Source organism: Tarenaya hassleriana, unplaced genomic scaffold (genome assembly GCF_000463585.1).
Source record: "Tarenaya hassleriana unplaced genomic scaffold, ASM46358v1 Cleome27, whole genome shotgun sequence".
In the NCBI taxonomy this organism is placed as follows: domain Eukaryota; kingdom Viridiplantae; phylum Streptophyta; class Magnoliopsida; order Brassicales; family Cleomaceae; genus Tarenaya; species Tarenaya hassleriana.
This window is the reverse complement of record NW_010965946.1, coordinates 1,973,704-2,000,876: the sequence shown is the minus strand read 5'-3', so window position 1 is coordinate 2,000,876 and position 27,173 is coordinate 1,973,704. Positions and strand designations below refer to the sequence as shown.

Below are 27,173 nucleotides of genomic sequence, written 5' to 3'. Positions count from 1 at the left end.
TGATATTCAAAGAGATCCATATACATGGGCCACATACATTATATAACCGTGTATCATTATTACTTCATAGTAATTATCAGAGAGTTAATTTTTTGGCCCTTTCATATAATAAAAATAGCATGATTTATGCTTAAATTATCAACATAAATAGTGAAATATCAGATATTGTACAATCAAATGTTTTCCCATCGCTTTGTCACCTTTTGTTTTCCACAAAGCAAAAAGGGAGATTCTTTGCTCATTACATGACATTTACAATAATAATAATAATAATAATAATGCTATTTAATTATTCATTTTTGTTTATCTGAGTGAAATGTTAATTTCGTTGCCTTTTTCCTTTATTCCAACTTGGCCACGTAAATGTCCACGTCTCCCTTAAACAATAAAAGACAAATGTATTTTTTTTATTTTTGTACGGAATTAAATTAAATAGACACAACTACGCAAATGGTTCAAATAAAACATGGACCAAGTCCACTGTATGCTTTGAATCGGCCGCGTCAATGTGCAACTCTGTACATTGACTTTTCCTTATGAAGTCCTCTCTGCCCGATATTTTTCATTATACGATTCGAATTGGATTTTCAATTTAATTTGAATCATATATAATTATATTATATTTAGATTCGATTTTGCATATTTGAGATAACTGAATTTTTAAATGTATAATTTATTGTCCTAACAAATCATTTAATGCCAGTTGATCTAACGCCAGGCGACATATAATCTTGCAGAAGCCGTAGTGGTTAGAAATAATTAATATTTGGAAAGTTCAACATCGTCAATAATTTTTGAAAAAAAAAACATATACAATATTTCAAATTTTCAAATTAAATACGACTTCGAAAGTGGGGTTCAACCGGAATTTTCATTTCTTAAAGAAATAAAAATCATTTAGGAGCAGACCGTGTGGGTCAGACAATGGTTGTCGGTCAATCGCCCAATAAAAAGTCTAATGCGTTGGAACGAGTTTTCGAACAAATCCTTTTTCTTTTCTCTCTTTTTTTTTTTTTACAATCATCTTTTATTTTACTTATATATATATATATATATATATTATTTATACGAAAGGGAGAAGACCAACGTAGTAGAAATATTTAAAAACTGTTGTCAATTTCTTAAGAACCGGAAAAAGAAAAAGAAAGGAAACAACATTAGAATTATATTTAAAAGAGGTACCGTTGTAACTATCAAATATTAACAATATAAAAAGAGTTAAAGGTGGACCAAACCTCTTTCTTAATTCGGGTTTGAATATTTATTTGGGAGAAGGATATTCAAAAGATGTAGTTAGATCGAAAATTTGATTAATTTTTGAATTATAAAAGAATAATATATAAGAAGACAACGATATATATATAACAGTATATCGATTGATACTTGTGTTGGCATTCTTAATGCGTTGAGGATGATAATACGAAGTTGCTGCCTTTGAGCTTATATATATATACACACACGGGCATAATAATTAATGCCAAACTTTCTAAGATAATTATGGTGAAATTAAAATAGATAAAATCATCAATTTATGAGCAAAGTCCATGAGAACCAAACCGAAACACAAAAACAAAAAAGGGATGGAACCGATCAGTTCAGAGTTTGGGATCAATGCTCATGCCGGGAGCAACCTTGAGATAGGCCGGACGGGAAGAGAGATCATGCCACCAAGCCTTAACACGAGGGCGGTCGTTGATGAGAGATGCGAATTCGGTCTTCATGAAGTAGTGAGTGTACGGAACATGATGGAGATCGGCGAGGCTGTAGAAATCTCCGCCCAAGTACTCTGACTTCTCGAGCCTTTCCTCGTACACGTCGAGAATTTTGCCCAGCCTGTCGATGTTCTCTTCGACGACGGCCGTGTCCGGGGACTTCCCATGCAGCGGCACCACGACCAGCTGGTGGATGACGGCGGCTATGGCCGGGTTGAAATGGTGGGCCTCCACCTCCGACCACACTCTCACCGCAGCTTCCTCTTTAGGGTTCCGGCGTCTTGTGAGGTCCGTTCCTGTCTCTTTGCACTTCTCTGCTATGTATGCCGTGATCGCCCTAGATTCTGTCGACATTCGATTAATTTGTTTGGTACGAAGCATAAATATTGGATCACTGATTAGAAAAACAATGATTTCATAATAAAAATAGTAAAACTTATAAAAAGGTTCATCAATCATATGTCCATAATATATATATATATATATATATATATATATATGCATACTCTTACGTGGTAGACAGATTAATGCTTAACAAAAATCAGCTACCGTAATAACTTCCTCGTGCATGTGATTATATCGTTAAGACGCATGTACAAGAGCATATGCATGCACGTGTGAAAAGGAATACAAACCGAAAAGGGTGAGATCTTCGTCTTCTAGAACAGGCACCTGGCCAAAGGGCTGCATTCGTAATATATATGCATACATATACATATAGAACTTGTTTAGTTTCAGTTAAAAAAATATTTGAAAATGAAAAACAGTCGGTCGAATTTCTTACGTTCTTGGAGAGAAAGGGAGGCTGCTTGTGCTCACAAGAGAAGAGGTTGACAGGAACAAGCTCGAACTCTGCATCTTTCTCGTGAAGACATAGCATGACACGCGCCACGCATGCCGACATCGGATCCCCATGCAGCTTCATCGCCATTGATTCAGAGATAGGGAGAGAGAGCGACCGCGTGCTTGTACGTGTATTTTCAAGCTTGTCGCTCTCTTCAACCTTCCTCGTTCATCTATCTCTTTATATATACGCGAGTTTCTTTTTTTCCCGTAACATCGAAACATGTAAACAAATGGTAAAAAAACGGTTAAATAATGACATTTATGTTATAGTTTTTTAAAAAAAGCGATGTTCCTAGATGCAAAAACAGGACAAATCAGTTCGTCATTTTTAATTTGTTGATTGAGTTGTTGTTAATCCGCGAATATGGCAGGTACTCGGGAATCTTTCATTTGATTAATCCACCCACCTTGGGAACTGGCAATGAAACGCCACAATCTTATGACGCAAACATTTCCCCAAATAAATAAATAAAGCCTAACGTTAAAAGGTACCATTTTGTAATAAAATAGGAAATTCGGCGTTTCAAACGCTGAAATCAATGTCCGGGTAAGATTCCCTTGGCTTCTGATGCGTCGGAATTCGGTCAGTAAATTTTCAAATGTCGTAAATCGAAAATCAGTGTTGCTAATCACGAGTATTAGAAAGTCGTCAGCGTCACGTTGAACATGAACAAAAAGGCCGAGATTGTCGTCCGGACAGAGTCACGTGGTCGAATCAGTCAAAGTCAAACCACCAAGAGATGAGATTTGGTTCGTTGATTACGCCGTTAATATTATGTTAATCAAGAAGGTAGTCAGTCAAATTTGCCAAGATGCATAAATTCCACAAAAAATTAATGCTCTATTGCCCTTATTAATGTTTCTAATACTATATAATTATAAGTAAATAAACTTACCAATGTACCCATCTTCTATAATCATTCAAAATTCAAATCTCGGTTTACATCAACGGACGCAGCATCAAAACATACAACATGATTAGATAAATAACACAGCCAGGAGAGTGCAAAAGAGCTCCAAGAGTAAATTGGAAATGGAAAACTGCATCATGGTTAGCGACGAGATTTACAAATATACGCCCATATATACACACATATCCACATTTACGGTATGCCCATCTCGAGAAGATGGGGAACCATACATGTACCATAGCAGCAGCATATAATAACAGGGAGAGAAGAGAGAACAAAAAGAAAACAATAACAGAAATGAAATGGCATTAGAAAACAGAAGGTGGCTTCAGGATGTTGTGGTACTCGAGCTGAGTCATCTCTCCTCCATGAACGGGATCAAACTGGCATCTGTAGAAGCTGCATCATCAAACAGAGCTCCGGTCAACAACACAAACCCGACAAGGGAAGATACACAGACACATATTTTGCATATATATATATATACATATAGATGCTTTTCTTGGTTCCAGGAGACATACAAGTTTGGAGAATTTTCCCGAGACAATTTCCTTTGTGATGTTTTTTACTTACCTCCCATCCATGCCAAGAATTACAACGGTGTTTTTCTGATGACCAAATGCTACAATGTATTGAGATCCTTCCACCAGCCGGAACTGAGCCACTGACCACTCTGAGCTGAAATACTTTGGCAACACTCCTGTGTTTGAGGAAGAAGGTTATTGTCAAAAATGATCTGCTTATGCCGTTAATGTGCACTTTAATTATTGGATATCTACCTTTGAGTAACGAGAGAGACGAGGACGGTGAAGAAGGGGAGTGAGTGGCAGCATCCACTGCAGTTCGGGATGTGTCGTTCACTTGAGACCCGGAGTTGACTTTGAGACTGAAAACGTGGACTGTTCCTTTATCACTCGAGACTGCTAACCACTGGGCATTTGCAGAGAATGCCAGACTATAGATCTCAGCTCTATCTGCACCCCTCCTAACCTGGAAAGTCACATCAAATCGATACAACTGAGTTCTGTAAGGAATATAAGGATCTAATCGAATTTAATGGCAATCAGGGATTTCATTTTACTTATGAATTTATGAGAGCAGTGTGTTGAATCTGAAACAACCAAGCGAAAAGCTAGCAGATGTCAGACTATGAAATTGATAAAGGGGGTTCTCATGATCATCACGATGAAGATGTTCAATACCGGAAAATTTTTCTACAACACTGAAAGAACTTCATTCAGACAGATGATACATGCCAGATTAAGATTTCCACGACAAAATGGAAGAGCCAAGTCGGCGGAAGAACAGTATCGCAAGTCTGACTCTGTCACTCTACTATGATTCTCAAAAAGCTTGATAATTTGAACATCACTTCAACAAGCACAATGTCAATGTGTATCCTTTATCAGGTTCCATTCGAGGGCCAAAGCTACCATACTGCCTAAGGGGAGGGGTTTCAGGTGAAAACAAAGAAAGCTCAGGATCCACAAAGAGAATTGAGGCTCGATGATACCAAATTTATACGAATTCAAAACTTGACTCCCCATCAGCATAGTCCCCCCATCAAGTGAATCGGCCTCATAATAGCCACATAAACGAACCTATTGGCATCTATGAACCAAAGAGTCTCAGATAAACGAGCAGCTCAACTACCAAATTACAAGGATTCCAAGATCGAGAATTTCAAGGCTTTTTACATGAGTTCGAACTTCAAAGGAAAAATCATAAACTCTTCACTGTGGCTAAGGCAACTCTTGTTAAGACGTACCTCTTGGAGCAAGGTACCATCCGCGGTGTTAAACACCCGAACCAAAGTGCCTTTGGAGCTCGCCGTGGCTAACAAGTGCCCGTCTTGCGTTAGCGCGAAACAAGCAATCCGAGAATCATGAGCCATGATGAACTTGGTCCGCTTCGACGCGTAATGTTCGACCCGAACTTGACCCTTCTGCAAACCAGGGCATACGAGTACCATCGAACCAGCTCCCTGAGAAACGGCGCACAGGCCTTTAGGGTTCTTGATGGTCTCGATTTGATGCATCAGCTTCAGGTCAGCGAAGTTATACACAAATATCTTCTGCTCGAGAACCACGATGATCCGATCCCTCCTGAGCCGGACCGCTCTGACATCTGACCTGAAGGAGAGCTCACCGATGCAGCGGCTCTGATGATCGTCCCATATCATGACCTTATTGGGTGGATACTGCGGCTCCTGACCACCGCCGACGAGGGCCAGAATATTGCATCGGAAAAGCATCTCCACCACACCGACTCCACCGCCGCGATCGAAATCCCTCCGGAAGATCTCGCGAAACGGGTCACAATTATAGATCCGGAACCCACGATCGCTGCCGGAAGCGAAGCAAGCGTGATCCTGGTTGAAGGAGAGATAGAGCAGGGAAGGCGGCGGCGTAGCCGGTAAATTCGGGATGAGATGCTGCGGCGGAGAGAGGGCCGTCTGGACGTTGAGGTCCCTGTTGGGATCCAGTTGCCTGTCGGAATTCCGAGTGAGCTCCTCGTCCTGGAGAGTCATGGAGGAGAAGGAATCGAGAGAGTCGGCGGCTTCGTCACGATCCGAGGCGGAGGCAGAATTAGGATTAGAATTGGGATTAGGGTTTGGCCAGGGAGGAGAGGAGAAAGCGGAGACGGTAGCCATGAGAGAAAGACGTCGGATGAAAGCGTGGCGTGGACGTGGAGAAGAAGAAGATGAGAAGGAATTAAACGTGATTTTGGGTTCTCTGGCCCATTTGATTATATGAATGTCGTGATATATCTTTTGGAGCAAAAATTCCTTTGTTTTTTTAATAAAGCCTTTTTCTTGCTCTAATTAACGTTTTAATATATTAATAATGCAAAAATCCGAATTTATCATATCAAATTTAGTATAACATAATTTCAGTTATCTAAATTCTCTGCTAACATATTTGTATATAATAATAGTAATAATAATTAAATGGTTACTTATAAGTACTAACACATTAGATCACTAGTAAAGGGAAATAATAGCAATCAACGTTTGTTTTTACAAAAAAAAAAAAGATTGTTAACGTGAAATACAGCCCATGGGAACCAAAGGATATTAATTTGACAAAATCAAAGTAGACAACGAAATTACAACTTGAGATATGCCACGTAGGGCCCACATCCTCGACGGGGTCAAAATCCATATGCGCCCCTCGGAGGGTATACAACCGGTGGAACCTGCGGTGGATCGACCGGAGGGTATCCAGCAGGTGGACCTTCTGCCTGATATCCCATCGGCCGAGCTACGGTCGGATATCCAGCTGGCGGCATATGCGGCGGAGCCACGGTGTGGTAGCTATAACTCGGCGGTGGAGAAGGAGAGCAGCCGTGGTAGCTGAACGATCCCCAACTCGGCAGCAACTGCGCCAGTGCCGGTGCACGTGGCCAGGGATACGGTGCAGGGTTATGCGTCGGCAGCGGCGGCGCGTGGACTGCAAACCCTCCGGCGCCGCCAGTTCTGGTCATCTGACCACCGAACCTGTAGAAGAAGTTAATCTCGCCTCGTGGTTTGCCGTTGGGCTTCTTGACCTTGTAGGTGATGTACCTCTGACCGGCCTTGTCGGCTCCGACATGGTCGAGAAGGTCTCTGACCGGAACATGGGCCTCGCCGATGTCCTTGTTGCTGCGGTCGCAAGTGATCTTGAAGGTGATAACGAGTCGGTTGGCATTAGCGAGGGCTTCGCGGATGGTGAAGGTGAAGGCGGAGTTAGACCACGTGGGGCTGGTTCCGCCATCTTTAGCCACGTGGGTGCGATGCTCGAGTTGGCCGGTGTAAGCTGGGTCGCCGGATAGCTTCACCGTCACGTAAACATCCATCTTCGAGAGGTGTTTGACCTTTTTCAGTCCTTTCGCCGACGCCACCGTTATCTCCAGAGATCTGCACTCCATTGTTGACATTACAGCAAAAAACACAAATTGATTGGACAAAAACGTCTTCTGTCGTTTATATGAGATTGTTGATCATCGACGTTGACGAGGACTTGGCACAGCCAACCACGTAAAAGGATCATCTGAATTCTGAAGAAACGCAACATTCCGTTGTAGTCTAGATGGTTAGGATACTCGGCTCTCACCCGAGAGACCCGGGTTCGAGTCCCGGCAACGGAATATTTTGTTTTCAGCCTTTTTTTTTTTTAATTTTGTTTCAGAGTAGAGAAAAGCTACAAAGATTAAGCAGGTGTATCAGATACTATAGATACATAGGTGGAGCTATCAAAGGGTTTAGCAAGAGCTGTCTTTCTTGTAAAGAAAACCCAGTGGCAGTTTTTTTTTATATATATATTTTGACCGAATCTGGCTGCGGACCTTCATATGAAAAATTCATTTCGAGGTCTATTGAATCATATTCTCTTCACCAGCCACCAATTTTTGACCACCCCCTTGGATATCCCACATATTGAACATAATGGTTCTAAACCAAGATGACGATATCATATATGTAAATTAAATACACAAATTTCAAATACAATGCATTTAAACAAAAAAAAAACGCAATGGAAACATGCGGTGGTTGACTACATAAGATGATATCTTAGAAAGGAATGCTGTGGGAAATTGGAGTGGTGACGAAGGGTTGGCGTACCGAATGGGCCTCATTTTGAGGCCAATCTGAAAAAAAAAGAGCGTAATTAATTAGTTAATGATGTTTATATTTCCAAAAAAAAAATCCCAATGACGTGGAAGACAAAGTCCATGTCGGGTCCCAACAACGTCATCCTAATCGGACCCTGAGAGAGATGAAGTGAAAAATAAAAGAATCGGATAGATTTTTTTATTATATAAAGTTTATTATTACAACGTCGGCATTCGGGAACTGGCAATGAAACGCCACAATCTTATGACGCAAACATTTCCCCAAATAAATAAATAAAGCCTAACGTTAAAAGGTACCATTTTGTAATAAAATAGGAAATTCGGCGTTTCAAACGCTGAAATCAATGTCCGGGTAAGATTCCCTTGGCTTCTGATGCGTCGGAATTCGGTCAGTAAATTTTCAAATGTCGTAAATCGAAAATCAGTGTTGCTAATCACGAGTATTAGAAAGTCTCCGAAAGCGATGCGACGAAAGGAGAGAGAAACTGGGTGAAGGTTTTTTTTTTTCCCTCTTCCTTTAATTATTGAGAAGATTTACGAGGACTACGTGGGTTACCACCGATTTGGCCGGCAGAGGGCGTGGAGGCATGGCGGGAGTTGAAGATGCGGCCATCGATGATCGTAATTGTCGCCGTGATTGTGGTAAATCGCCGGATTCCGCCGGCGACGATGGGGTCGACGACTCTCCCTCGTCTCCGGGAGTTTCGTGCTCGATTTGCCTCGAACCGGTGGCCGAGGACGGTAGCAGATCCAGGGCTAAGCTCCAATGCGGGCACGAATTTCATCTGGGTATTTTCAATCGCTTTATCCATCTTTTCTTCCAACATCTGAATGTTTTCTGTCTGGTATTTTGTGGAACTGTTGGGAAACCGCAACGTTTTTCTCCCTTTTCCCGATGAAAAATGGAAATCGCGTTCGTTTGATTTCGTTTCGGTTTATAGTTTCGCGTGTAAACTGCTGAATACTAGATTTAGACGAGAATCAAAGTGAAAGTTTTTTTTACGAGCGGCGATTTATGAAAAAGGAGAAGGGCAAATAAAGAAAAGGCTGGTCCTGAATCCTAATGCTTGCTGCGGTGTAAACCTTATGTAGATTCATAACCTGATCATCCTCATCAACAGCATCATTTTGAAGGTTGACCATTTCTATGGAAACAACAAGACTGTCCTTGATGGATTCATTCTAATCCGTGTTGAACCCACTTTGAAATGTGCATAAGCTCTGCGTTTCTTCTCTTCATGTCCGTGCAAAACCTCTGAACACTTCAGAGCCTCTCTTCTAGCTCGCCCATACTTCAACACCTTAAACTTCTCGTATACCCCATTTAATGCTAGATGTTGATGAAAATCGAATTGGAACTTCTGGTGAGCAATGGCTTGTGAGAATGAAGAAAGAAAAATTTAGGACATTTGCTTGTCGTAGAAGCCCACAACTTTGCAGTTCGAGATGAGGTCAGGAGCATGTTGATATAAGGAAACTGAACAAGTTGGCGTCACTTTCAAATTCTGTGGAATGCTAATTATATGTGTTTCTTTACTTAGTCTGGGATGGGAAAGAAGATAATAGTTACATGCGTCTGGCTTTCTCAATAGCTTTAGATAGTGAGTGAATTGCTTCCTATGCATTGCCAAGATGGGTTTTTTTGTTCTGCCTTAATTGGTACTTTCTTGTATGGCCTGTGCTATTTGGCGTCATTGTAATTGTATATGTATGTTTCCTATGCAGACTGTATTGGGTCAGCTTTTAACACGAAGGGAGCTATGCAGTGCCCGAATTGCCGAAAAGTTGAGAAAGGTCAGTGGTTGTATGCAAATGGATCTCCTCGACCGTTTCCTGAGTTCATGGACGACTGGATTCCGGATGAGGATTTGTATGGTTTAAGCTATCCAGAAACGGTAAAGTTCACTGCTTTTACGTCCCATTCTGTTTCTTTCCGTGCTCATTATCATTTCGATCAAGTTCCCGAGTTTCTTATTATAGCGGAAGTACCAAATAATCAGCGGCTTTTCTACTGAGTCAGCTCCGTGATGAACTCTGGACAATCGTCAATCTTAAAAATGTACGGTTTTTTGCAGCACTATCGGTTCCAGTGGTGCCCGTTTGGCGAACTCTCTCACGCTGCTGCTTCTTTCGAGTGAGCAGATGCCTTTGCTTATAATTTCTGCCTAATTTCTTTCTAGTTCTAACATCTCTTAGATTGTGGTGTCGGCATTCTTTCTTAAAATTTGAAAACATGATGCGTGAATTTACTTACAACTGAACTAAAGCTCGGGTTTCGGGTTTAGGGTCTTTCTTGGAACTCTGTTGTAAAATCTCCTGAGCTCTCTTCTCATAGTTCATGTGTTTCTTTTTTACAATGTCTTCCAGGGAACTGGATTCTCCTACGACCACATGTAAGTCATAATACGCAGTCCCATCATTTCTGTATATGCTCATTGTATGGTCTAGTCGCCATTGATGGTCAGTATCTGTCTTCCTTTTTTCCCGTCCAAGATCACGAGTTCAATGGACACCACACCATATATGCGGAACACACTGCCACGTCTTCCATTGCCCACTCTCACTCGTATCTTGCATACGTCGGACCGGTTCCAGCCGCCACAACTACAAGGACTGGCGACAGTGCCGAAGATCATCATCCATGGAACAGCCACTCTGGACAAAACGACAACTTTAACAGGCTTGCAGTTGCTACCCCTTATCTTGGCTGGGAACACCTTCATCATCTCTCCCATTCTTTTCCTCTGCCCACTGGTCACGCTGTCGCTGCCGCCGATCCGGTTGCCGCTGAAATTGACGCTTCAGCACGGCATAGATCTTATCGACACCCGTTTCTGTTTGGTTACCGGTTAGCTTCTCAAAGCACCATGCTTGCTCAAGATTTCAGCCTTTTTTGCAAAAAGTTTAGGAATTTTTTGCATTCGGGTCTGCAGGTCTGCTGCTCCGACCATTCACCGTCACCCGGGAAGCAGAACGGTGGCACGAGAGCGAATTCATGCATCTCATATATTCGATCATCATCGGCAGCAGCAAACAGGCAACGGTCTGAATCTGGCTTGGCATCTCAACCACCTGACAAGAAGAGGTGTTCTGCCGGAACAGAGCAGCGGATTCTTCGTCTTCCCTCATCCAAGCAGCCTAAACGAGACAGAGACCGATCATTTCCAGACATGGGAGAACGATTGGTTTCCACGTTTCCCGGTCTCATCCCGAGACTCTGCCTCTGGCTGGGGCTCCCACTCTAACCTGTGGCGCAGGCATTTCTCCTAAACTCAAAAAGGTGTTTCTCTGTTTTATTCAGAGAATCTTGGTCTGAAGTCTCGTCGAAGAACTTCATGAAGTTATCCTCTTCTTATTTTTTTTGGGTCTATTATTGGCTGTAAATGGGGAAACCTTATAAAACTTCGGTAATGATATGTATGTTAAAACTGTTTCTGCGTATGAGCTTGCTTTCCGGTGAACATAATCATGTTCGTGTCTCCACCTGCTTTGACACCCATCACACTAAAATCCCGACATCGCCCCTAAAATATTTTCCAATGCGGAGAATTCTGTCCTAGAAAAGTTTCTTGTACGAATTCGCAGTCTTTCAAAACTCGGCGCAGTAGAGACGTGCTATAGGGCTATGATGAGGAAATCGGATTGACCTCAAAGGCATACCATCTAATACCATGAACTTGGATTCGAAAAGCTGTGGCATTTAGTAGACTGAAACAGGTTTGCTCTCTTCCAACGCATGACACCAATCCATGTAATCTAACCAAAAACACAAAAGTGATGTGCTTTGTTTCTCAAGACCTTGGAAAATTATCACCATGAAGGAAGTATGCGTCTGATCACAGCCCAAGACAAGGCAAATCACGAGTGGACAGGAAACAACAGAATATCCAATGCAGAGAAAACTGAAAACGATCAAAGTATCTGTCTCCAACAACATACAAAATCCTCGCAAACCTTTTTATTATTCTCAGGAATCGGATGGTTTGTGGGAGATGCATATAGGAAGGAGGCTTCGGTCATGGCTAGTGATGAGCATTTGTCCCGTCCCCTCCCTCTTCGCCTTTCCTAGAGGCTGCTCTTAGTTTGCGCTGTTCCTCCTTGTATATCCTATTCCTCCGTTGGAACTGCAAAATACACACACACACACACATCACATCAACAATATTGAGTCCGAATGGTAACCAGCTGAGTTGAGAGAGTTTAGAGAGTTAAGAAGCAAGCTTAAAGAGTTTATTGATTTAAAAATTTTGAGATTATAAAGTTAAGACAGCCATTGGAATTGAAATTCAAATTTATATAATTAAGGAAGTTGAATTGAACTAACTAGTGAACGGTAAAATTCTTAACTTATCATCAATCAACCCCATTATGAATTGAATTGGCTGTAACTTGATGGCAGTCCATGGCATGTTTATGCATTCCCCCACACTTAAAATAAAAACATCGAACTAAGAATACTGATCATTACTTCCAAAAACCCCTAAAATGAAAGCATTGACCTTCATAGTTCCATTTCGCAGAATATGACACACCATAGCCACACTAGCAGGATCTAACATCACGTTTCCATTAAGAAGCATTAAAAAACATATGAAAATGGAAACAGGGCATAAAAGATCAATCAGTTGCATTTTCATGATTGGATGAGCTGAACCCATGAAGATTTTCTGCAGCAAGGTCATGTTTTTGAGACAGATACAATCAAATAGGCAAACGACTTCACAAGTAGCAGAAGTATTCGAATTGATGCAGTGTCTTGGAACTACTGGAACACGTTGTTCATTTCAAAGAAAATCATATCCCTTTGCTAGTCAACATTCAATAATTTAAAAGTTGAATCAGACACGACCATCAGACTGATCTAGGGTTTTGGAAGAACCGGAAACCGCGCCACCAAATTCGAGATCGCAGCCGTCCGAATCAACAACATCAATCAAACAGAATCAAAGCTTCGATACAGGAGAGAGCGAGTGATTGGAAGGAGATCGAGAAGACCGAACCTCTTTGGAATGGTGGAGACACTCGAGATAGTCCTCGCGAAGGAGGGCACAATCCTTGGGCTGTCTGCAAGTGGACATGCATTCGCTGAAATCAACCCAGAAATCGTAGCATCTTCCTTTGTTTCCCGTGATTCCCCAACCCGACGCCATTTTCTCCCGATCGCACGAGATGTGAAAAATAGCTCAGACTTATTCGTCTGATTCGAAGGATGCCGGAGAGAGAACCAGAGAGAGCCTATCTTCAAACGGTTTGGGCTTTTAAAATTGGATATTATGGCCCGTGGGCTATTATCCTCTGATATCCCCTCCCTTTTATATGGGCCGTTATCTGTCAGGCCCGTTACCATTGCATTACCCAAAACTTGGAAACTCGAAACCTTCGTCTTATTTTTTTGGTCATTATTAAATACAATTATGTTTAGTTTTTTTTTTGATAAAAAATTATGTTTAGGTTACTGTCTTGTATGTTCTTAATTTAGATTTGGAGAAGGTCAATTTGTTATTAAAATATTTGATCTTTATCTTATAAAATCGATCTTATTAAAAGAAACCAATAATACACTAGATAAAGGCCATAATTCGAATTTCCATCAAGAAAGCGAATCCTAATAAACTGAATTAAAACCCATTACTTCTTTTAATCTTTCAAAAAGGATAAAAATTAGTGGAGAGAGGATAGTGGAGCAGTCGTCGATTTTTTTAATTTTTTTGTTATCTCTGCTTTTTAGAAAAGAAAGGGGCCCATTGGTACGGGAAACTTGCGTGGGAAGGACGTGAATTGGCTCACGCCGTCAATCCACCGTTAACATTCTTAAGATGAGCAAGTTCCTTTGACCAATGCTATAAGTCAATACATCGCACGGTGTACAACGCTTTCCTCACAAATATTACCATATGTCCGCCGCACCAGATCCTAGCTACCAAAAGGCCAAAAAACATTATAAGTCCATGAGGGAGACTCGATTGACGTCTACGGACTTGCAGTTGCAGTGTTCTTTTTCAGGGCGCTGCTTAGCGGAGGAGGAGGAGGAGAGCAGAGGCCGTGGAGACTAGGGAGAGAGATCGTAGGCTTCTTCGAAAATGGTGGTTTCTTCGCCGACTTCATCTTCCACCTCTGCGCAGTCGTCGCAGTTTTCTTCATCAAACTTCTCGTGGCTTCCGGTTATGGGCCTCAGGAGGAAAATCGTCGAGAAAATCTGCGAGAATCGCGTCACTCTCATCGTCGGCGAGGCCGGTTGCGGTACGTTCTTCGTTTGGTTTTCCTCTTCGGGCTTTGCTGTTTGTTCGTCAGTAGTAGATTGGTCTTCGTTCGCCGATGAGTTATTCAACTGTTTGAAGAAACAAACTGAGATAACCTTTTGGGGGTTGTTTCAGGAACTGCACTACCGATTCTTAGTTTATTCATGGTTTTTTCCTTTGTGTTTTGCCGATTTTATGAAGTGGTTGTACTGCTTGACTCCATTCATGCATTCGGACATTACTGCTTCATATGATTCTTTTTTATCGCAACTTCACACTAACGTAGCGGAAAGTTTAAATTGCAACAACGCGAAAGTTTGATGCTTCACGCCTTTGTCGGCGTTTGTATTTCTTTTTGAAGATGTAAAATGGAAAGATCCTATGCGGAGAAATTTTGGTATGCTATTGTTCATAGGGCCGGTTGGGTGTCTTTGTTTGTCTGCCTTCAGGGAAGAGCTCGCAAGTCCCGCAATTCCTCCTGGAAGAGAACATGTCACCCATTTTGTGTACACAGCCAAGGAGATTTGCTGTTGTAGCTGTTGCTAAGATGGTTGCCAAATCCCGCAACTCTGAATTGGGTGGAGAAGTTGGTTACCACATTGGTCACTCCAAGGTCTTGTCAGAAAGGTAGCTCATACTGAAGTTTACTGTTAATATGTGCACATTGGTGCACTACTCAAGCTTTCTATGGCTTGAATAATATACATGAGAGTGTCGTTTCCTCTTTTTATTCTCCGCCTTTCCATGCCCTGCTTTCGTATGCAGATCGAAAATTGTTTTCAAAACTACTGGAGTTCTGTTGGATGAAATGCTCGACAAAGGGTTGAAGGCACTGAAGTACAAGGTTATCATTCTCGATGAAGTGCATGAAAGATCTGTGGAGTCAGATCTTGTTCTTGTATGTGTGAAGCAATTTCTCATGAAGAATCATGACCTCAGGTTTTGACCTTTTCCCCAATAATGCTTTAATAAATCCAACTGTTTCACTTATGCTACTCCTCTCATTGAGGAGAATTTGTGTTATAGCCCTTATAGTTCATTACTTTCGATCTTGTACTTGCAGAGTCTTACTTGAGGTGGTTGTTAAAGATATATTTTTGTTGTTTTCATAGGGTGGTCTTGATGTCTGCAACTGCTGATACGGCAAGGTACAGGGACTACTTTAGGGAACTTGGCCGGGGTGAACGAGTTGAAGTGATTGCCATTCCTAGCTCTGGTCAGAATACATTGTTCCAGAGGAGAGTCTATTACCTTGAGCAGGTTGATCTTATTTTTATATATAGATTTTGCATTGGACATTTGCTTCTTATTAGGAAACTACTTAATTATCCAACTTCTCCATGATCCTTTCATTATAAACTGCTATTTATGATTTTGTATCTTCTATGCCTCTAGAATGAGAAGTTTATTCTTGATGGACTAGGGTTTTCATTCTTACCAAAGCATGGAAAGTTGGAAACATGTGCTGCTATTCACCTTCATATGTAACGTACAGCCTGATGAAAAGTCGGGTATATGATTGACATTCTCAGTGCATTGCATGCAATATCGAATTTTAAATAGGAAAATGTTATTTTGGTATATTAGCATCATTTTCAACGAAATGGCAAAATCCAGCATCCGGCAGAGCGTTTATGAAAGTTCTTAGGCCCCTACCCTCTTTTTTCTTGACTCCTCTTACTTAATGGTAGAGCCTGTCTCTATTATATGATTATGATGCCATTCTTTTCACAGGTTGCAGGACTTCTTGAGGTGGATTCTGAACTGTCAACTTACTCGCCTGGTCCAAGTCCATCTACAGCCAATACTGAAATCAATCCTGCACTACAGCAACTTATTCATGACCTTATCTTATATATTCATAAAAATGAACCAGATATTGAAAAGAGCATTTTGGTTTTCCTTCCAACGTATTACTCCCTCGAGCAGCAATGGTATTGCCTGAAGCCATTTCAGTCATCGTTTGAGGTACACATATTACATAGGAGTATTGACACTGAGCAAGCCCTAAGAGCTATGAAGATATGCAAATCTCGTCGAAAGGTTTACCTTCAACTTGTTCTGGTAGCTTCTGGCTTTAGAGATGCATTATCATGTGTTGTGTGAGTGATGCAGGATGAACCTTACTTGAATATAAATGTGCAGAATACATCTAATTGAAAGACTGAAGCAGACAACATGTATTTTTAATCTATATTTGCCTACTAATTGAATATAAAGTTTAATGATGCACTGATCTAGGTCCATTTCTTCTTGACAAGATGGAAGGGTTTAAGTTTCATCACGGTTTCTATGATATTTTGTCGCTGTGCTTTTGAACAAATTAAGATTTACTTGTCTTGTAGATCACACAACTTTTCCAAACTACTGTTTGCAGGTAATCTTGGCCACAAATATTGCGGAGTCATCTGTGACAATACCCAAAGTAGCCTATGTCATTGACTCGGGCAGATCTCTTCAAGTCTTCTGGGATGCTTCCAGGAAAACTGATGCTACTCAGCTTGTTTGGGTCTCTAGGTCTCAGGTATTCTTGGATTTTTCCAGCTGCATGTGAAAGAAAAATGGATTATCCTTTTCAATCTGATTTTCGTGTGGTGTTATAGGCTGAACAACGTGGAGGGAGGACTGGTCGAACTTGTGATGGTGAGGTTTATCGCTTGGTACCAAGTGCCTTCTTCAACAAGCTTGAAGAACACGAGTCCCCGGCTATAATTAAGTTGTCACTGAGACAACAAGTTCTTCATATATGCTGCACAGAGACCAAAGTAATTAATGATCCTAAAGGTAATAATGTAAAGTTGTGCAGAGATTGGCTGACAATGACAGTTTCTTGGCTGCCTGTGAACTAATAAGGACAAACAGTTTATTTGTTCCATGGATCCTAGATAAGTCTAAATCATGTGTATTTGCTTTTGCATGTTGCCTTGTGTGGCCTGATGTATGATTTCTAGATTGTATAATATTAGAAATTTGAGAGATCTTATATAATTAAAAAATGATTAATACATTGGAAAAATATATTTTCCGTTTTCGAGAGGGATGATCAACTCCGCAAATATCGATCACTTGCCTTAGATTATCATTATTCATGCATTTTAATCTGTGATATGTGTAAACTAAATATATGATACCGAATGCTTTTGACCTCTAATTCGGACAAGGGCTGTATTTTTTCTGATTTAGCCTTGCTGGCGAAAGCTATGGATCCACCAAAGCCTGGCGTTGTTGAAGATGCATTGAATGTGCTAATAAGCATGCAAGCATTGAGGAGATTGCCTAGGGGACGGTATGAGCCCACATTTTATGGGCAGTTGCTAGCGAGCTTTCCATTGTCTTTTGATGCCTCTGTACTTGTTGTCAAGTTTGGTGAAATGGGAATGATACGAGAAGGAATTCTACTCGGTGTACTGATGGATATGCAGCCACTGCCCATTTTTCATCCATTTGGAGATGAATCTCTGGTATTTCTAACGGGTAAATGCTTTTGGTTATGATTATTTGAACTTCTACGTTAGAGTGTTTTGTTTTCCTCTTCAGTTTATGTGGTATGTCCATTGCTATTTCGGTGGAGATAGCAGCAAGACCATCTCAGGTGGCCGGAGGGAGCATGTACTTTTGGCAAACCTGTGTGCCTTTCAGTTTTGGCAGCGAGTATTTAAGGTAAAACTTCAGTTTATGTCACTATCTCCTAGCCGTAGTGTGAAGTGTTGTCCGTGATTATCTCTTCCGAATTTTCATCTCTTTTTTAGGATAAGCTTCGTCTTGAACACTTGAAACAAGTTTTGGCTGAAGACAAAGCCAAGGATGTGAAGTTGATGTTTCCCGAGATTGAACAAGAGTGGTGTGATTCCCACAATCTTGTCCGGTCATCACTGTATAATGTGTCTGAGTTGTGTAAGGATTTATGCGTAATCTAACTCTTCCATTTCAAAATTTCAATTCTGCCTAGAATTATCTCATTGCATTGTTTCACAATTTCACACACATACATGACTAAAGCATTTTTTAGTAGCAGTCCCTTTTTCATTTTGCCCCTTTACTGAATTATTGCTTGTCTGCAGATGAAGATATGATCAGCTCTTTGCATCGATTCAGACCCGACTTTCTGAGTTACTCTGATGCTGTCCCAACCTATTACAAGTCATACAACTTTGATCATGAATGCTATCTCGAGTGCCAGCTGTGTGAGGATACATATCTGGACGCTGGGGATGAAGAAAATGTTGAAGCACCCCATGGAACAAAAAAGTGTTTGTCATTTCCATTTGTTGATCCGAATGCATTTGAGACCAATGCTGTTGCGAGAACCATGACTAGCGTTGTCAAGGAGGTATGTAATTGATGTTTTTTGTTTTTTTTTTATAATCTTTTCGGCATTGTTTACATGCTTTTTGAGCTTCTGTTTTGGTTTTGTTGCAGATAAGAGCACAGTGTGCGCAAGATGTGTCTGATAACCAGCATAGAGCAGTCGATATAGGTGGTGAACATACTGATGAAGGAGAGATGCCAGTCTGTGTATATTTTCTGAAGGGATCCTGCAATAGAGGTGATAGCTGCACGTTTTCTCATGTTCTTCAGTCAAAGAGACCACCCTGCAAATTCTTCTCGACATTGCAGGTACTTGTCATTTCTGCTCCAGTTGTTTCCGTGCTGTTATATATATATGTATGTTTGACAATGAATCTGGGTTCACAGGGCTGTCGAAAGGGAGATTCCTGTTTGTTTTGGCATGACCAGCAAAGGACAGGCTCATACCATATAGCTCCATGCTTGCCGGAAGACGAGAATTCTCATGCACCTCCCCTTGTGGAGCTATTTCCGATATCTGGAGGAGGATGCATTCTTGTGTTTGACGACACGGACATGCGTTTCACCTCAGCCATAGCCAATCACTACGAGGCATGGAGAATACTTGCGACATCATCTCTATCAGACACTGTCCTATGTGATCCGTCACTAGCAGATGTCAGAATCTTCTGGGGACTGGATCACCCCTACGAGACTATCATCTCAAAAGACGCAGCAGTGAAGAAGGAGAACCACCCTATCCCGTGGAAGGAAGTGAAGTGTGTGCTTTGGTTCCTTAACACAGACGACAGCTATGGCCAAAACCCCGAGAGCAGCTGCCTGAGAACGGTTGTTCAGAATTTCTTCGAGTACATGGCCATCAGAATAATGGAGGGCGATGGTCTCTGTGAGATCCGAGTGATTATAACCATGAACAACATCAGATTCTCACAGCTGCAGGTTGAGAAGCTGGGCCGGGATTGCTTCTTCTTCCTTACAGCGTCTTTCCCGCACGACGAGACGAGTTTCGGCCACTTCGTGGACACTTTATCCATTCAAAAGCCGATGGTAGTCTCCAGACCCATCTCCTATGTCTTTGATATGCGACCACCTACGAATATCCAGTTCGGTGACCACTCATGACTCGACAAGAAGATGAATATCCAGTTCTGTCTCGGTTACTCTCTCTAACTTAAAAGCCAATCAGTTTCGTCTGGTTTGACTTGTCGTAGAACCCAACTAAAGATGGTTTTGGTTCCCCTTAAAACTCTATTTGGTAGAGATATTAGCAGCAGAAATGTTTATCTAGTGATAATTTCTACTTCCGAGACCAGGCGTAAATGGAACTTTTTTTTTTTTTTGCGGCTAACCATCACATTAACAACTTTCTTTTTTGGATGTTTGGTATGACGAATTTGTTGACCTCCAAAACCGGATTTCTCAATATTCCCTGATTGGGCCGGTTTACAAGCATCTAAACCGGATCAGAAGGTCATGAAACCATTCTTATTTGGAGGACAGAGAGAGGGAGCGACGGCGATGTCGATGGCGGCGATGGCGAGAGGAGAAGCATTGATCGCGTACAGAGCTCTGCTGAGGGCGACACGGAAATCGTTCGCCGGAGACACGGAGATGCTGTCGGCTTCTGCGGCTGAGATCCGTAAGAAGTTCGAAGAGAATCGCAACGTCTCCTCGGAGTCGGATATCCCTCGCCTTCTCGAAGAGGCCCGTGAGGCCGCTCATTTCATCTCCACCATGATCGTCCAAGCCCGCCTTAACGACCGTGGCGGCTATGGTAACTATCGCCTTCTGATCTTCTCCCCCTTGGAATCCAATTTAAAATCATCGCCTTGTGTTCTTCTTACACCTCTTCCCTATCACTATCGCCTTCTGTTCTTCTTGTGATGGGGGATTTTCTTTTATTGTTTGAAATATGGCAGAGGTTAAAGCAAGTAAGGAACATGCTGGAGCCACGCTCGAGGTTCCGTCGGAGGAGATGCTTCGGAAGTCTGTAAAGTGAGTGTTACGACTTGTCGGATGTAGCTCCGTTTTCTACTGGATTCGAAGAATTAGACGCAAAAGTAAGAAATTTTGTTTTTATGCTGAGTGTTTTCTCTTCAAATTCAAACAATCAGGTTTTATGAATAAGAACCCTTTTTTCTATTTTTCTCATTGAATTTATCCATCTCTGATCTTAGGGCTACTACCGTTTCTTATCTGTTACAGAACCCCTAGTGTTCGTTGGGTGAGGGAATATCACGGATTTACCAATCTTACTGAGCTTGAGACCGTGTATCCTGTGCAATGTCGTCCTCTCAGGATCATTAGATGTCTGCATAGTGACAGGAAGAGTAGACAACCTGGGATTTGAAGTTGTTACTTGTTAGGCTAACCTCAAATTGAGATTTCTAATGTCCCATCTCGCTGATCTTCTCTCAGCTGTTGACTTCTTCACCATCTTCTTGCTCTCTTTGTCTCCTACTCTTCCTTTTCGATTTTGGCTGCATCATACCTGCATGTGTGTTTGTGCATTGATAGGAGATTAGTGAGTTCGTCAGCCTCAGGCGAAGACATTAGGTTTCAGAATCTAAGTAGTTGTAGATAATATATACCTTTTACGATTGAATTGATAGCTTCTCTTTTTGGTTTCTTCGCATCAATAACGACTTAGGGTCAGGAGGAAATGTTTAAGACAGGGAAGAACCCACAAATCTCTAGGATTTTGAGAGTGTTGGAATGAGTTCCATACATTAGTTATCTACCAGGCGTAGGCTCCAATCCGTTCACATGCTTCTGAATCCGACCGACCCATCAGTCCTCATCGGAACTTTTCAGATCGATCTTTGATTCCCTCTCAGTGTGGCTGTCTCGACAGCCATTGGAATGGAATAGTGGGAGCATATCAGTTGAACACTTGTCTTCTGTTATGTTTGCATTTCATGATGTTGTAGAGCCTCCGGTTTGGATAAAGTTTGGGTCACTCTTTCTCCATGCCAACAGATCTTTAAGGGCCTACTACTGAGAATTCCAATTGCTCAATCAGCTTCTTCATGACCAGATTCGGATCCGAGGTTCTAGGGTTTGAATAAATTCAGATGAGGTAACTTTTGGAGAAGAAACGTTGCAATAGGAGATGCCCTTTCCATGCGGGTGCAGTCTCATCGCTATCATGTGAATTGTTATAACTGGTTCTCATGTGAGCTCAGACCTAATACCCCATCCAATTCATTAATATTACATCACTTGTTGTAAACCATCTGTTGATTCCAATTTCCAATCACTTAATTTTTTTTTTCAAGTTATAATTTTTACGCGTCTAATAATAATACTGGATTTTGTTTCAATATATTTATAACTTGTTCCCGGTGAAAAAAGAGAAGAAAAATAGTCCCCTTACAACGTCCGATTGAGACAATATTACCGAAGTAGCTGCGAACTCAATATCAGAAAACGAATGATATCTCTAGATTATTGCTATCAATTATTAGGTTAGGGTTTGTATAAATTTATCATCGTCGATCTTTTCTTCCACGTGAAAACACATCAAGTGACTGATGAAGGCCAAAGATGATAAGATGGTCTTAGATCGCGTCACGACGATACTGTACGCAATTACAGACGTGTAACTTAACCTGAGCCGAACACGTGAATGCATGCATCCATATACGGATCGCAATATCTTTCGGGGGACTGTTCAAATGTTCAAGAAACCACCAAATATGATGTGATCTCATTGCTAGAGATCATGGGATTAAATGAACCTCAAAGAGCAACAAACCCAACCCAATCACATGTTTTTCTTCGTTACTCCTCGCTTTCATTATGGCCCTCACCGGTCTCTTGCTTTGCTCAGCAAACCCTATTCAAGAAAATTAAAATACCTCTTCTAATTTCCTTTTCCATCTTATTTTTTTAAAACGTTTTGATTTATCTTTACGAGGATGATAGTATTATTAGTTTTTTTTTTTAAAAACATGTGATTTGTCAAGTGGGGTTCAAACTGGGTGGATCACTCTTTACGCATACCCACTTACCAGTTTTAATATCATTAGTTTTAATATCGTTTTGGGATACAAACTACACCATGGGCACGAAACCATACGCATTTCTTACCAAAAATATAATGTTGACATGGTGAACCGTTTCTATTAGGATCTTAATAAATCATCGTGAATGAATTAGGAATAATCGTCCCGCCGTCTAACTGCTAATTAGGATACGTAATTAAAGCCATAATTTCGTTAGAAATGAATAAAAACAAAATCTTTTACCGTTGTGATTATGAACTTAAATAGCCGACACCGACAAAAAGACTGTCATACCTCAAACTTAACCCTAAATTCAAATCCACGTCATCTTCGTCGTCATATATAACCCCTCACTCTCCCATATAAACCCTTACATTAAAGTTCAGAACTTTGCTAGAGGAGAGAGAGAGGGAAAGAAAAACACCAAATGAATCCTTTGATCAGAATTACAGTTCTCTTCTCTCTCTTGCTGGTAGAATTGCATCCATCGTTAGCGTCGAGACACAACGACGCCTACGTCAGGGACGCGTGTAGCGTAACGCGATACCAAGAACTCTGCATCCGATCGCTGTCTCCATTCTCGGCGGCGGCCAAGAACAGCCCCAGCAAGTGGGCCCGAGCCGGCGTCTCCGTGACCATAGCGGAGACCAAACGCGTCCTCAAACGCATCGCGGAGACGCAGCGTTCGGCGGCTGTCGGGAAACGCGACCGCGTAGCGTTGGCGGACTGCAGGGAGCTGTTGCAGGACGCGCTCGACGACCTCCACATGTCCCTCTCCGTTCTGAGGAAGCTGACCGCGACCGAGTTCCAGCAGCAGATGAGCAACCTTGCCACGTGGCTCAGCGCCGCCCTCACGGATCAGGACACGTGTCTCGATGGGTACGCGGGGACGAGGACATCGACGGTCAGGATCGTCCGGAGAAGGGTCGCCAACTCTATGTACTTCACGAGTAACGCACTCGCGCTCGTCAACAAGCTCGCGACCGCTGGTTTGTAGTTTCTCAAGCGCAATTATTATTCCACTCTCGGGCATGTTATCCAATAAGGTGATGGTTACACACACACACACATATATATATATATAGAAGAGTAGCCAGTTATATTATATGATTATTTAGATGCATAATAATTAAGTGATAAAGGTGTGTCTATATATATCTTCGTTGTCTTTAAAATATGTGGTACATACTATATGGATACAGTTGTTGTTATATGTGCTTTTATTAATTATGCCAAGGTACGTATACGTCTGGGCAGCTGTTCTATTATGAATACCTATCTATTTTCAAAGTGTACGAATTGTAAATCTATCCTTAATTTAATTATAAGCAAAATCATCAAACCGAAAATAATTTAATTACCGTCAGACAAAAATTCAACATCGATGACTTATTTGATGGATTTGTGTAAAGCCTGAGAAGATTGGGCCGTCTAAAAATTAAAATGAGCAATAGTTGAAGTAACACGGCCCATTATTTCTATTTAAATTGAGGCCCAGATCCGTTAATGAACATGGAAATAAAGCACACACGGGGAAACAACATACGAATGAAAAACACTACCAAAGCTTAAAGATCACATGCATGAACAATCCAAGTACACGCATATTATGAGGCTCGTATTAAAAAATAATAATAAAATTGTGATTTAACAATGGATTACTCAAAGTACCCTAACGCCGTCTCGAGAGATTTTTATTTATTTATTTATTCAAAAGTGGCTGATGCCGTTTTAGCGTGCGTGTAACACTTCACGCATGCATAAGTTTGAAGGTTTTTTTCTTGTGTAATTAATAATATATGATCTATATATACACATGATCATTTTGTGGACTATATATACATCATAATACATGTGTTGGAAAGCCATGCACGTGAATATCTAAAGGATATATATATATATATATATATATATATATATATAGCCCTCAAGTCCAGAAACCTAACAGTGAGAGACCATTCACCTTGCATCTTATCCTTTGATTAATCTTCATCCCAAATGATGAAGTCATTTTAATAATTTTCATAGACCAGATTAGTTCATAAATATATAGGCATTTTCCATTTTTATCATCACGAGCATATATATATATATATAACAGCTTTAATTAGCTACATGTGACATGTACTCCCCCCCCCCCCCGACAATTTGAGCCCTAAATATTTTTAAAAAATTCTTCATACCCTAGTGTATTAATGATCAAATAAATACTAGATTGCATTGTGTCTCAATTTGTTTTTTGCCTTTTTTTCGTTAAGGGTGATATATATATATATATATATATATATATATATATTAGTACAAGATGCAATTGAATCGGCAATCGATCTTTTGTACAGTAGAGGAAGCGGAAGAGCATAGATTCTGGCAATGAAGTCATCATCATCACCAAATCTATTACAGACATTAACGCTAACGTGTCCGGATCCGCCACTATATCAGCCCCATTACAATAACAATTGCATCTTCTTCTTTTTGTTCAACGTTAAACACAGTTATGTCTACTTTGTATTACCTTAATGAACCTGTTAATTGGACTCCCCAGTTCAGCAGTAAGATAATCTATTTCCTAATATTAAATATTTAATACACTAACTTTATTGGTTAATGTTCCTTAATATTGAAATTAGTCAAACGATCAACATTAACCCGAGCCTAAGGCTAAGAGTGACTGATTAGCGACACTTTCTATGGCTGAAGACCAAAACAAAGGCTCTTAAGCATCACCCATTGGTAGAGACTCTGCCTCGCTTCTTTTTACCATATTAGTTCCCATTTACGTTATTCGTACAAATGCAGACGACAGAATTTGAACCCATTTTTGCATATGGTAAGGGATAGAAACAAGGCTACATCAATGAAGCTCCACGGGGTACAGAATATTTCGTTCAGACAGTTCATGGGTCTAAAAAAACATAGCGGTGTTGCCACAGAAATCTAGATTACCTACAGAAGCTCTCATGACATGAAAAACCATAAAAGGATTGGACCTCTTAGTCTCTCTCTACTTTGGATTCCTGAGGACGATAATCACCGAGTCTCCTCGGAGAAACATCTTACTGATGAACCGATCCCTGTTCACAGGGAGAGCCTTCTTCTTGCCTTTTCCCGTCTTTGGAACCTAGACCAAGAGGGCAGATAAAAAAGCTTGAGACATTGTAGAAATTTCTCTAAATGAACAAAGCATGTGGTATGGGTACAGAGTAGCAGTCGAGAACTAGGTTTACCTCGGTCCACATTTCCCTGACATTCTCAAGAACCATGTTGCAGTGCCTGTCAAATGCCCTTACTCGCCCGAGAAGCTTCCTGTTGTTCCGGCAGTTGATTAGCACCTGAATGAACAAATTACGATAATACATCATGCCATGAATCCACAAACTCATCAAAAACGTCAAGCAGGTGCTATAAACAAGCTGTTGGATTGGAGGAACAACAGACCGCTCGACAAAATCCATTATAACAGTTAAACTAAACTATCAGGACATCCTCTTACATCTGGCTCGTAAAGATTAAGAGCACAACAAGATCTGCATACCTGGGTGTTGTTCTTAACGCTCATCATCAGAACAGAGAGTGGTCCAGTGTTGAATTCCTCCTCCTCGTTCTTTACCTGTTAACAAAGTGTAAAGAAATGGGGCCGAGAAAAGAATGACCAAAGAAACCATATCGAGTAGGGAAACTTATTACTCCACACCTCAAAGCGCTAACAAGCACATTACTTCCAAACAGTATATGCAAGACATGACAATCTAAGGAACTACCTTACCTACTTTGGTGATTTACTAACACACAGCCACCAGAAGGTTACATATGAACAAGAATCCGAGAAACAAATCCTGATGGAGTCATAACTTAAATTTTGAAACTTTAAAAACACAAGAAAGCAAAGCGAGGGAGGCAACCAGACGGAAATGGCTAATGAATCCTTTTTCTCGAGTACTACAGAACAAAACTATTTCCACGAGGTTATTAGGGGTTTATGCCACAGAAGGAGACGATAGCTAGAACAACAGAGCAGTAAACCAGTCGATTACGAGAAATTTACTTACGTTAGTATCCTCTTCCATCGGCCGACTGCACAGGGAAAAAATCAAGAGAAAAGAAATGTCAAAAACTTGCTAACAAGCGCGATTCAAACGTAGAAGAGACTGAGAACGGTAGAGAAAGACCTCATGCTGACTTGACGTGAACTCTGCCCGAGAAAGTTCGCCGACTAGGTTGGAACTGCAAACGACTAGGGTGAATGGATGAGAAGTCGATAAACGGAAACACATTTGTAGAGAAATCAGATCGACAAAATTAGGGTTTTTACCTTCGGAATCCGGCTTTCGTTTTCCAGAGATCTGTAACCGAAGACGATGAACAAAAGAAGGGTCAAGGCGGTAAGCGAAAGGCTGAAGTGAAAGAGGCCCACATAAAGTATTAGTACTTCTATTGGGCCTCAAGGCCCATACATTGATCATTTTATTTATTTTCCATTATATTTCCCAAACTATTTCACAGAAATCCAACTGTTTCAAAGAACTTGATTTTCGA

General features: G+C 41.1%; 9 protein-coding genes and 1 non-coding gene across 13 annotated transcripts; 5 read left to right on the top strand and 5 right to left on the bottom strand.

Annotated features, from left to right (window-relative positions):
* Positions 1-1,434: 1,434 nt before the first annotated feature.
* On the bottom strand, positions 1,435-2,947 carry LOC104817504 (glutathione S-transferase F13). Its single transcript, XM_010546720.2, has 3 exons — positions 2,497-2,947; positions 2,348-2,396; positions 1,435-2,056 (listed from the first exon to the last, which is right to left on the bottom strand). The coding sequence occupies exons 1-3, from the start codon at positions 2,641-2,643 to the stop codon at positions 1,596-1,598; spliced, it is 657 nt and encodes a 218-aa protein (XP_010545022.1). The 5' UTR covers positions 2,644-2,947; the 3' UTR covers positions 1,435-1,595.
* Positions 2,948-3,559: 612 nt separating this feature from the next.
* LOC104817503 (autophagy-related protein 18a) lies at positions 3,560-6,190 on the bottom strand. Its single transcript, XM_010546719.2, has 4 exons — positions 5,238-6,190; positions 4,249-4,459; positions 4,043-4,169; positions 3,560-3,868 (listed from the first exon to the last, which is right to left on the bottom strand). Exons 1-4 carry the CDS (start codon positions 6,120-6,122, stop codon positions 3,778-3,780), a joined length of 1,314 nt encoding a protein of 437 aa, XP_010545021.1. The 5' UTR covers positions 6,123-6,190; the 3' UTR covers positions 3,560-3,777.
* A 259-nt stretch (positions 6,191-6,449) lies between these two features.
* On the bottom strand, positions 6,450-7,609 carry LOC104817502 (protein SRC2 homolog). Its single transcript, XM_010546718.1, has one exon. The coding sequence runs from the start codon at positions 7,385-7,387 to the stop codon at positions 6,623-6,625; it is 765 nt and encodes a 254-aa protein (XP_010545020.1). The 5' UTR covers positions 7,388-7,609; the 3' UTR covers positions 6,450-6,622.
* On the top strand, positions 7,525-7,597 carry TRNAE-CUC. The gene has a single exon. It is a non-coding gene; the product is annotated as a tRNA-Glu (tRNA).
* Positions 7,610-8,549: 940 nt separating the features above from the next.
* LOC104817500 lies at positions 8,550-11,544 on the top strand. Its single transcript, XM_010546717.2, has 6 exons — positions 8,550-8,872; positions 9,809-9,978; positions 10,159-10,217; positions 10,451-10,476; positions 10,577-10,931; positions 11,017-11,544. The coding sequence occupies exons 1-6, from the start codon at positions 8,671-8,673 to the stop codon at positions 11,351-11,353; spliced, it is 1,149 nt and encodes a 382-aa protein (XP_010545019.1). The 5' UTR covers positions 8,550-8,670; the 3' UTR covers positions 11,354-11,544.
* Positions 11,545-11,835: 291 nt separating this feature from the next.
* Positions 11,836-13,297, bottom strand: LOC104817499 (NADH dehydrogenase [ubiquinone] iron-sulfur protein 5-B). Its single transcript, XM_010546716.2, has 2 exons — positions 13,084-13,297; positions 11,836-12,207 (listed from the first exon to the last, which is right to left on the bottom strand). The coding sequence occupies exons 1-2, from the start codon at positions 13,231-13,233 to the stop codon at positions 12,106-12,108; spliced, it is 252 nt and encodes an 83-aa protein (XP_010545018.1). The 5' UTR covers positions 13,234-13,297; the 3' UTR covers positions 11,836-12,105.
* Positions 13,298-14,055: 758 nt separating this feature from the next.
* Positions 14,056-20,774, top strand: LOC104817498 (DExH-box ATP-dependent RNA helicase DExH8). Its single transcript, XM_010546715.2, has 14 exons — positions 14,056-14,323; positions 14,772-14,949; positions 15,088-15,261; positions 15,435-15,582; positions 16,057-16,365; positions 16,700-16,846; positions 16,926-17,106; positions 17,506-17,783; positions 17,860-17,982; positions 18,072-18,216; positions 18,384-18,652; positions 18,742-18,939; positions 19,018-20,404; positions 20,550-20,774. The coding sequence occupies exons 1-13, from the start codon at positions 14,164-14,166 to the stop codon at positions 19,750-19,752; spliced, it is 3,045 nt and encodes a 1,014-aa protein (XP_010545017.1). The 5' UTR covers positions 14,056-14,163; the 3' UTR covers positions 19,753-20,404; positions 20,550-20,774.
* On the top strand, positions 20,078-21,061 carry LOC104817497 (mitochondrial zinc maintenance protein 1, mitochondrial). 3 transcript variants are annotated; one of them, XR_772538.2, is made up of 3 exons: positions 20,078-20,404; positions 20,550-20,690; positions 20,836-21,061. XR_772538.2 is itself a non-coding variant. In XM_010546714.2 (2 exons), exons 1-2 carry the CDS (start codon positions 20,104-20,106, stop codon positions 20,627-20,629), a joined length of 381 nt encoding a protein of 126 aa, XP_010545016.2. In that variant the 5' UTR covers positions 20,078-20,103; the 3' UTR covers positions 20,630-20,774. The 3 variants fall into 3 exon arrangements, 1 of the variants encoding a protein (XP_010545016.2); XR_772539.2 differs by having other exon boundaries at positions 20,808-21,061; XM_010546714.2 differs by lacking the exon at positions 20,836-21,061 and having other exon boundaries at positions 20,550-20,774.
* Positions 21,062-22,893: 1,832 nt separating this feature from the next.
* Positions 22,894-23,887, top strand: LOC104817496 (21 kDa protein-like). The gene has a single exon (XM_010546713.1). The coding sequence runs from the start codon at positions 23,065-23,067 to the stop codon at positions 23,632-23,634; it is 570 nt and encodes a 189-aa protein (XP_010545015.1). The 5' UTR covers positions 22,894-23,064; the 3' UTR covers positions 23,635-23,887.
* Positions 23,888-25,442: 1,555 nt separating this feature from the next.
* On the bottom strand, positions 25,443-27,012 carry LOC104817495 (small nuclear ribonucleoprotein Sm D2-like). 2 transcript variants are annotated; one of them, XM_010546710.2, is made up of 6 exons: positions 26,950-27,012; positions 26,807-26,871; positions 26,687-26,711; positions 26,173-26,247; positions 25,865-25,969; positions 25,443-25,758 (listed from the first exon to the last, which is right to left on the bottom strand). In XM_010546710.2, exons 2-6 carry the CDS (start codon positions 26,809-26,811, stop codon positions 25,642-25,644), a joined length of 327 nt encoding a protein of 108 aa, XP_010545012.1. In that variant the 5' UTR covers positions 26,812-26,871; positions 26,950-27,012; the 3' UTR covers positions 25,443-25,641. The 2 variants fall into 2 exon arrangements, with proteins under 2 accessions (XP_010545012.1, XP_010545014.1); XM_010546712.2 differs by having other exon boundaries at positions 26,807-26,861; positions 26,950-27,002.
* Between the last annotated feature and the right edge of the window lie 161 nt (positions 27,013-27,173).

What these genes read in the sequence shown, in the direction of transcription:
- LOC104817503 (XM_010546719.2), bottom strand. Translation starts at nt 6,122, where the DNA reads ATGGCTACCGTCTCCGCTTTCTCCTCTCCTCCCTGGCCAAACCCTAAT. An exon ending in GTCTCTCTCGTTACTCAAAG is followed by an intron (nt 4,170 to 4,248) that starts GTAGATATCCAA and finishes CCTCAAACACAG; the next exon opens with GAGTGTTGCCAAAGTATTTC. An exon ending in ATTCTTGGCATGGATGGGAG is followed by an intron (nt 3,869 to 4,042) that starts GTAAGTAAAAAA and finishes TTGATGATGCAG; the next exon opens with CTTCTACAGATGCCAGTTTG.
- LOC104817495 (XM_010546710.2), bottom strand. An exon ending in CGATGGAAGAGGATACTAAC is followed by an intron (nt 26,248 to 26,686) that starts GTAAGTAAATTT and finishes CTTTGTTAACAG; the next exon opens with GTAAAGAACGAGGAGGAGGA. An exon ending in GCGTTAAGAACAACACCCAG is followed by an intron (nt 25,970 to 26,172) that starts GTATGCAGATCT and finishes TTGTTCATTCAG; the next exon opens with GTGCTAATCAACTGCCGGAA.
- LOC104817502 (XM_010546718.1), bottom strand. Translation starts at nt 7,387, where the DNA reads ATGTCAACAATGGAGTGCAGATCTCTGGAGATAACGGTGGCGTCGGCG.
- LOC104817504 (XM_010546720.2), bottom strand. Translation starts at nt 2,643, where the DNA reads ATGGCGATGAAGCTGCATGGGGATCCGATGTCGGCATGCGTGGCGCGT. An exon ending in CTCCCTTTCTCTCCAAGAAC is followed by an intron (nt 2,397 to 2,496) that starts GTAAGAAATTCG and finishes TTACGAATGCAG; the next exon opens with CCCTTTGGCCAGGTGCCTGT. An exon ending in CGAAGATCTCACCCTTTTCG is followed by an intron (nt 2,057 to 2,347) that starts GTTTGTATTCCT and finishes GAATGTCGACAG; the next exon opens with AATCTAGGGCGATCACGGCA.
- LOC104817497 (XM_010546714.2), top strand. Translation starts at nt 20,104, where the DNA reads ATGAAACCATTCTTATTTGGAGGACAGAGAGAGGGAGCGACGGCGATG. An exon ending in TAACGACCGTGGCGGCTATG is followed by an intron (nt 20,405 to 20,549) that starts GTAACTATCGCC and finishes GAAATATGGCAG; the next exon opens with AGGTTAAAGCAAGTAAGGAA.
- LOC104817498 (XM_010546715.2), top strand. Translation starts at nt 14,164, where the DNA reads ATGGTGGTTTCTTCGCCGACTTCATCTTCCACCTCTGCGCAGTCGTCG. An exon ending in GAGTCTATTACCTTGAGCAG is followed by an intron (nt 15,583 to 16,056) that starts GTTGATCTTATT and finishes TTCTTTTCACAG; the next exon opens with GTTGCAGGACTTCTTGAGGT. An exon ending in TGACTAGCGTTGTCAAGGAG is followed by an intron (nt 18,653 to 18,741) that starts GTATGTAATTGA and finishes GTTTTGTTGCAG; the next exon opens with ATAAGAGCACAGTGTGCGCA.
- LOC104817499 (XM_010546716.2), bottom strand. Translation starts at nt 13,233, where the DNA reads ATGGCGTCGGGTTGGGGAATCACGGGAAACAAAGGAAGATGCTACGAT. An exon ending in GTCTCCACCATTCCAAAGAG is followed by an intron (nt 12,208 to 13,083) that starts GTTCGGTCTTCT and finishes TGTATTTTGCAG; the next exon opens with TTCCAACGGAGGAATAGGAT.
- LOC104817496 (XM_010546713.1), top strand. Translation starts at nt 23,065, where the DNA reads ATGAATCCTTTGATCAGAATTACAGTTCTCTTCTCTCTCTTGCTGGTA.
- LOC104817500 (XM_010546717.2), top strand. Translation starts at nt 8,671, where the DNA reads ATGGCGGGAGTTGAAGATGCGGCCATCGATGATCGTAATTGTCGCCGT. An exon ending in CGGGCACGAATTTCATCTGG is followed by an intron (nt 8,873 to 9,808) that starts GTATTTTCAATC and finishes TTTCCTATGCAG; the next exon opens with ACTGTATTGGGTCAGCTTTT. An exon ending in GGATTCTCCTACGACCACAT is followed by an intron (nt 10,477 to 10,576) that starts GTAAGTCATAAT and finishes TTCCCGTCCAAG; the next exon opens with ATCACGAGTTCAATGGACAC.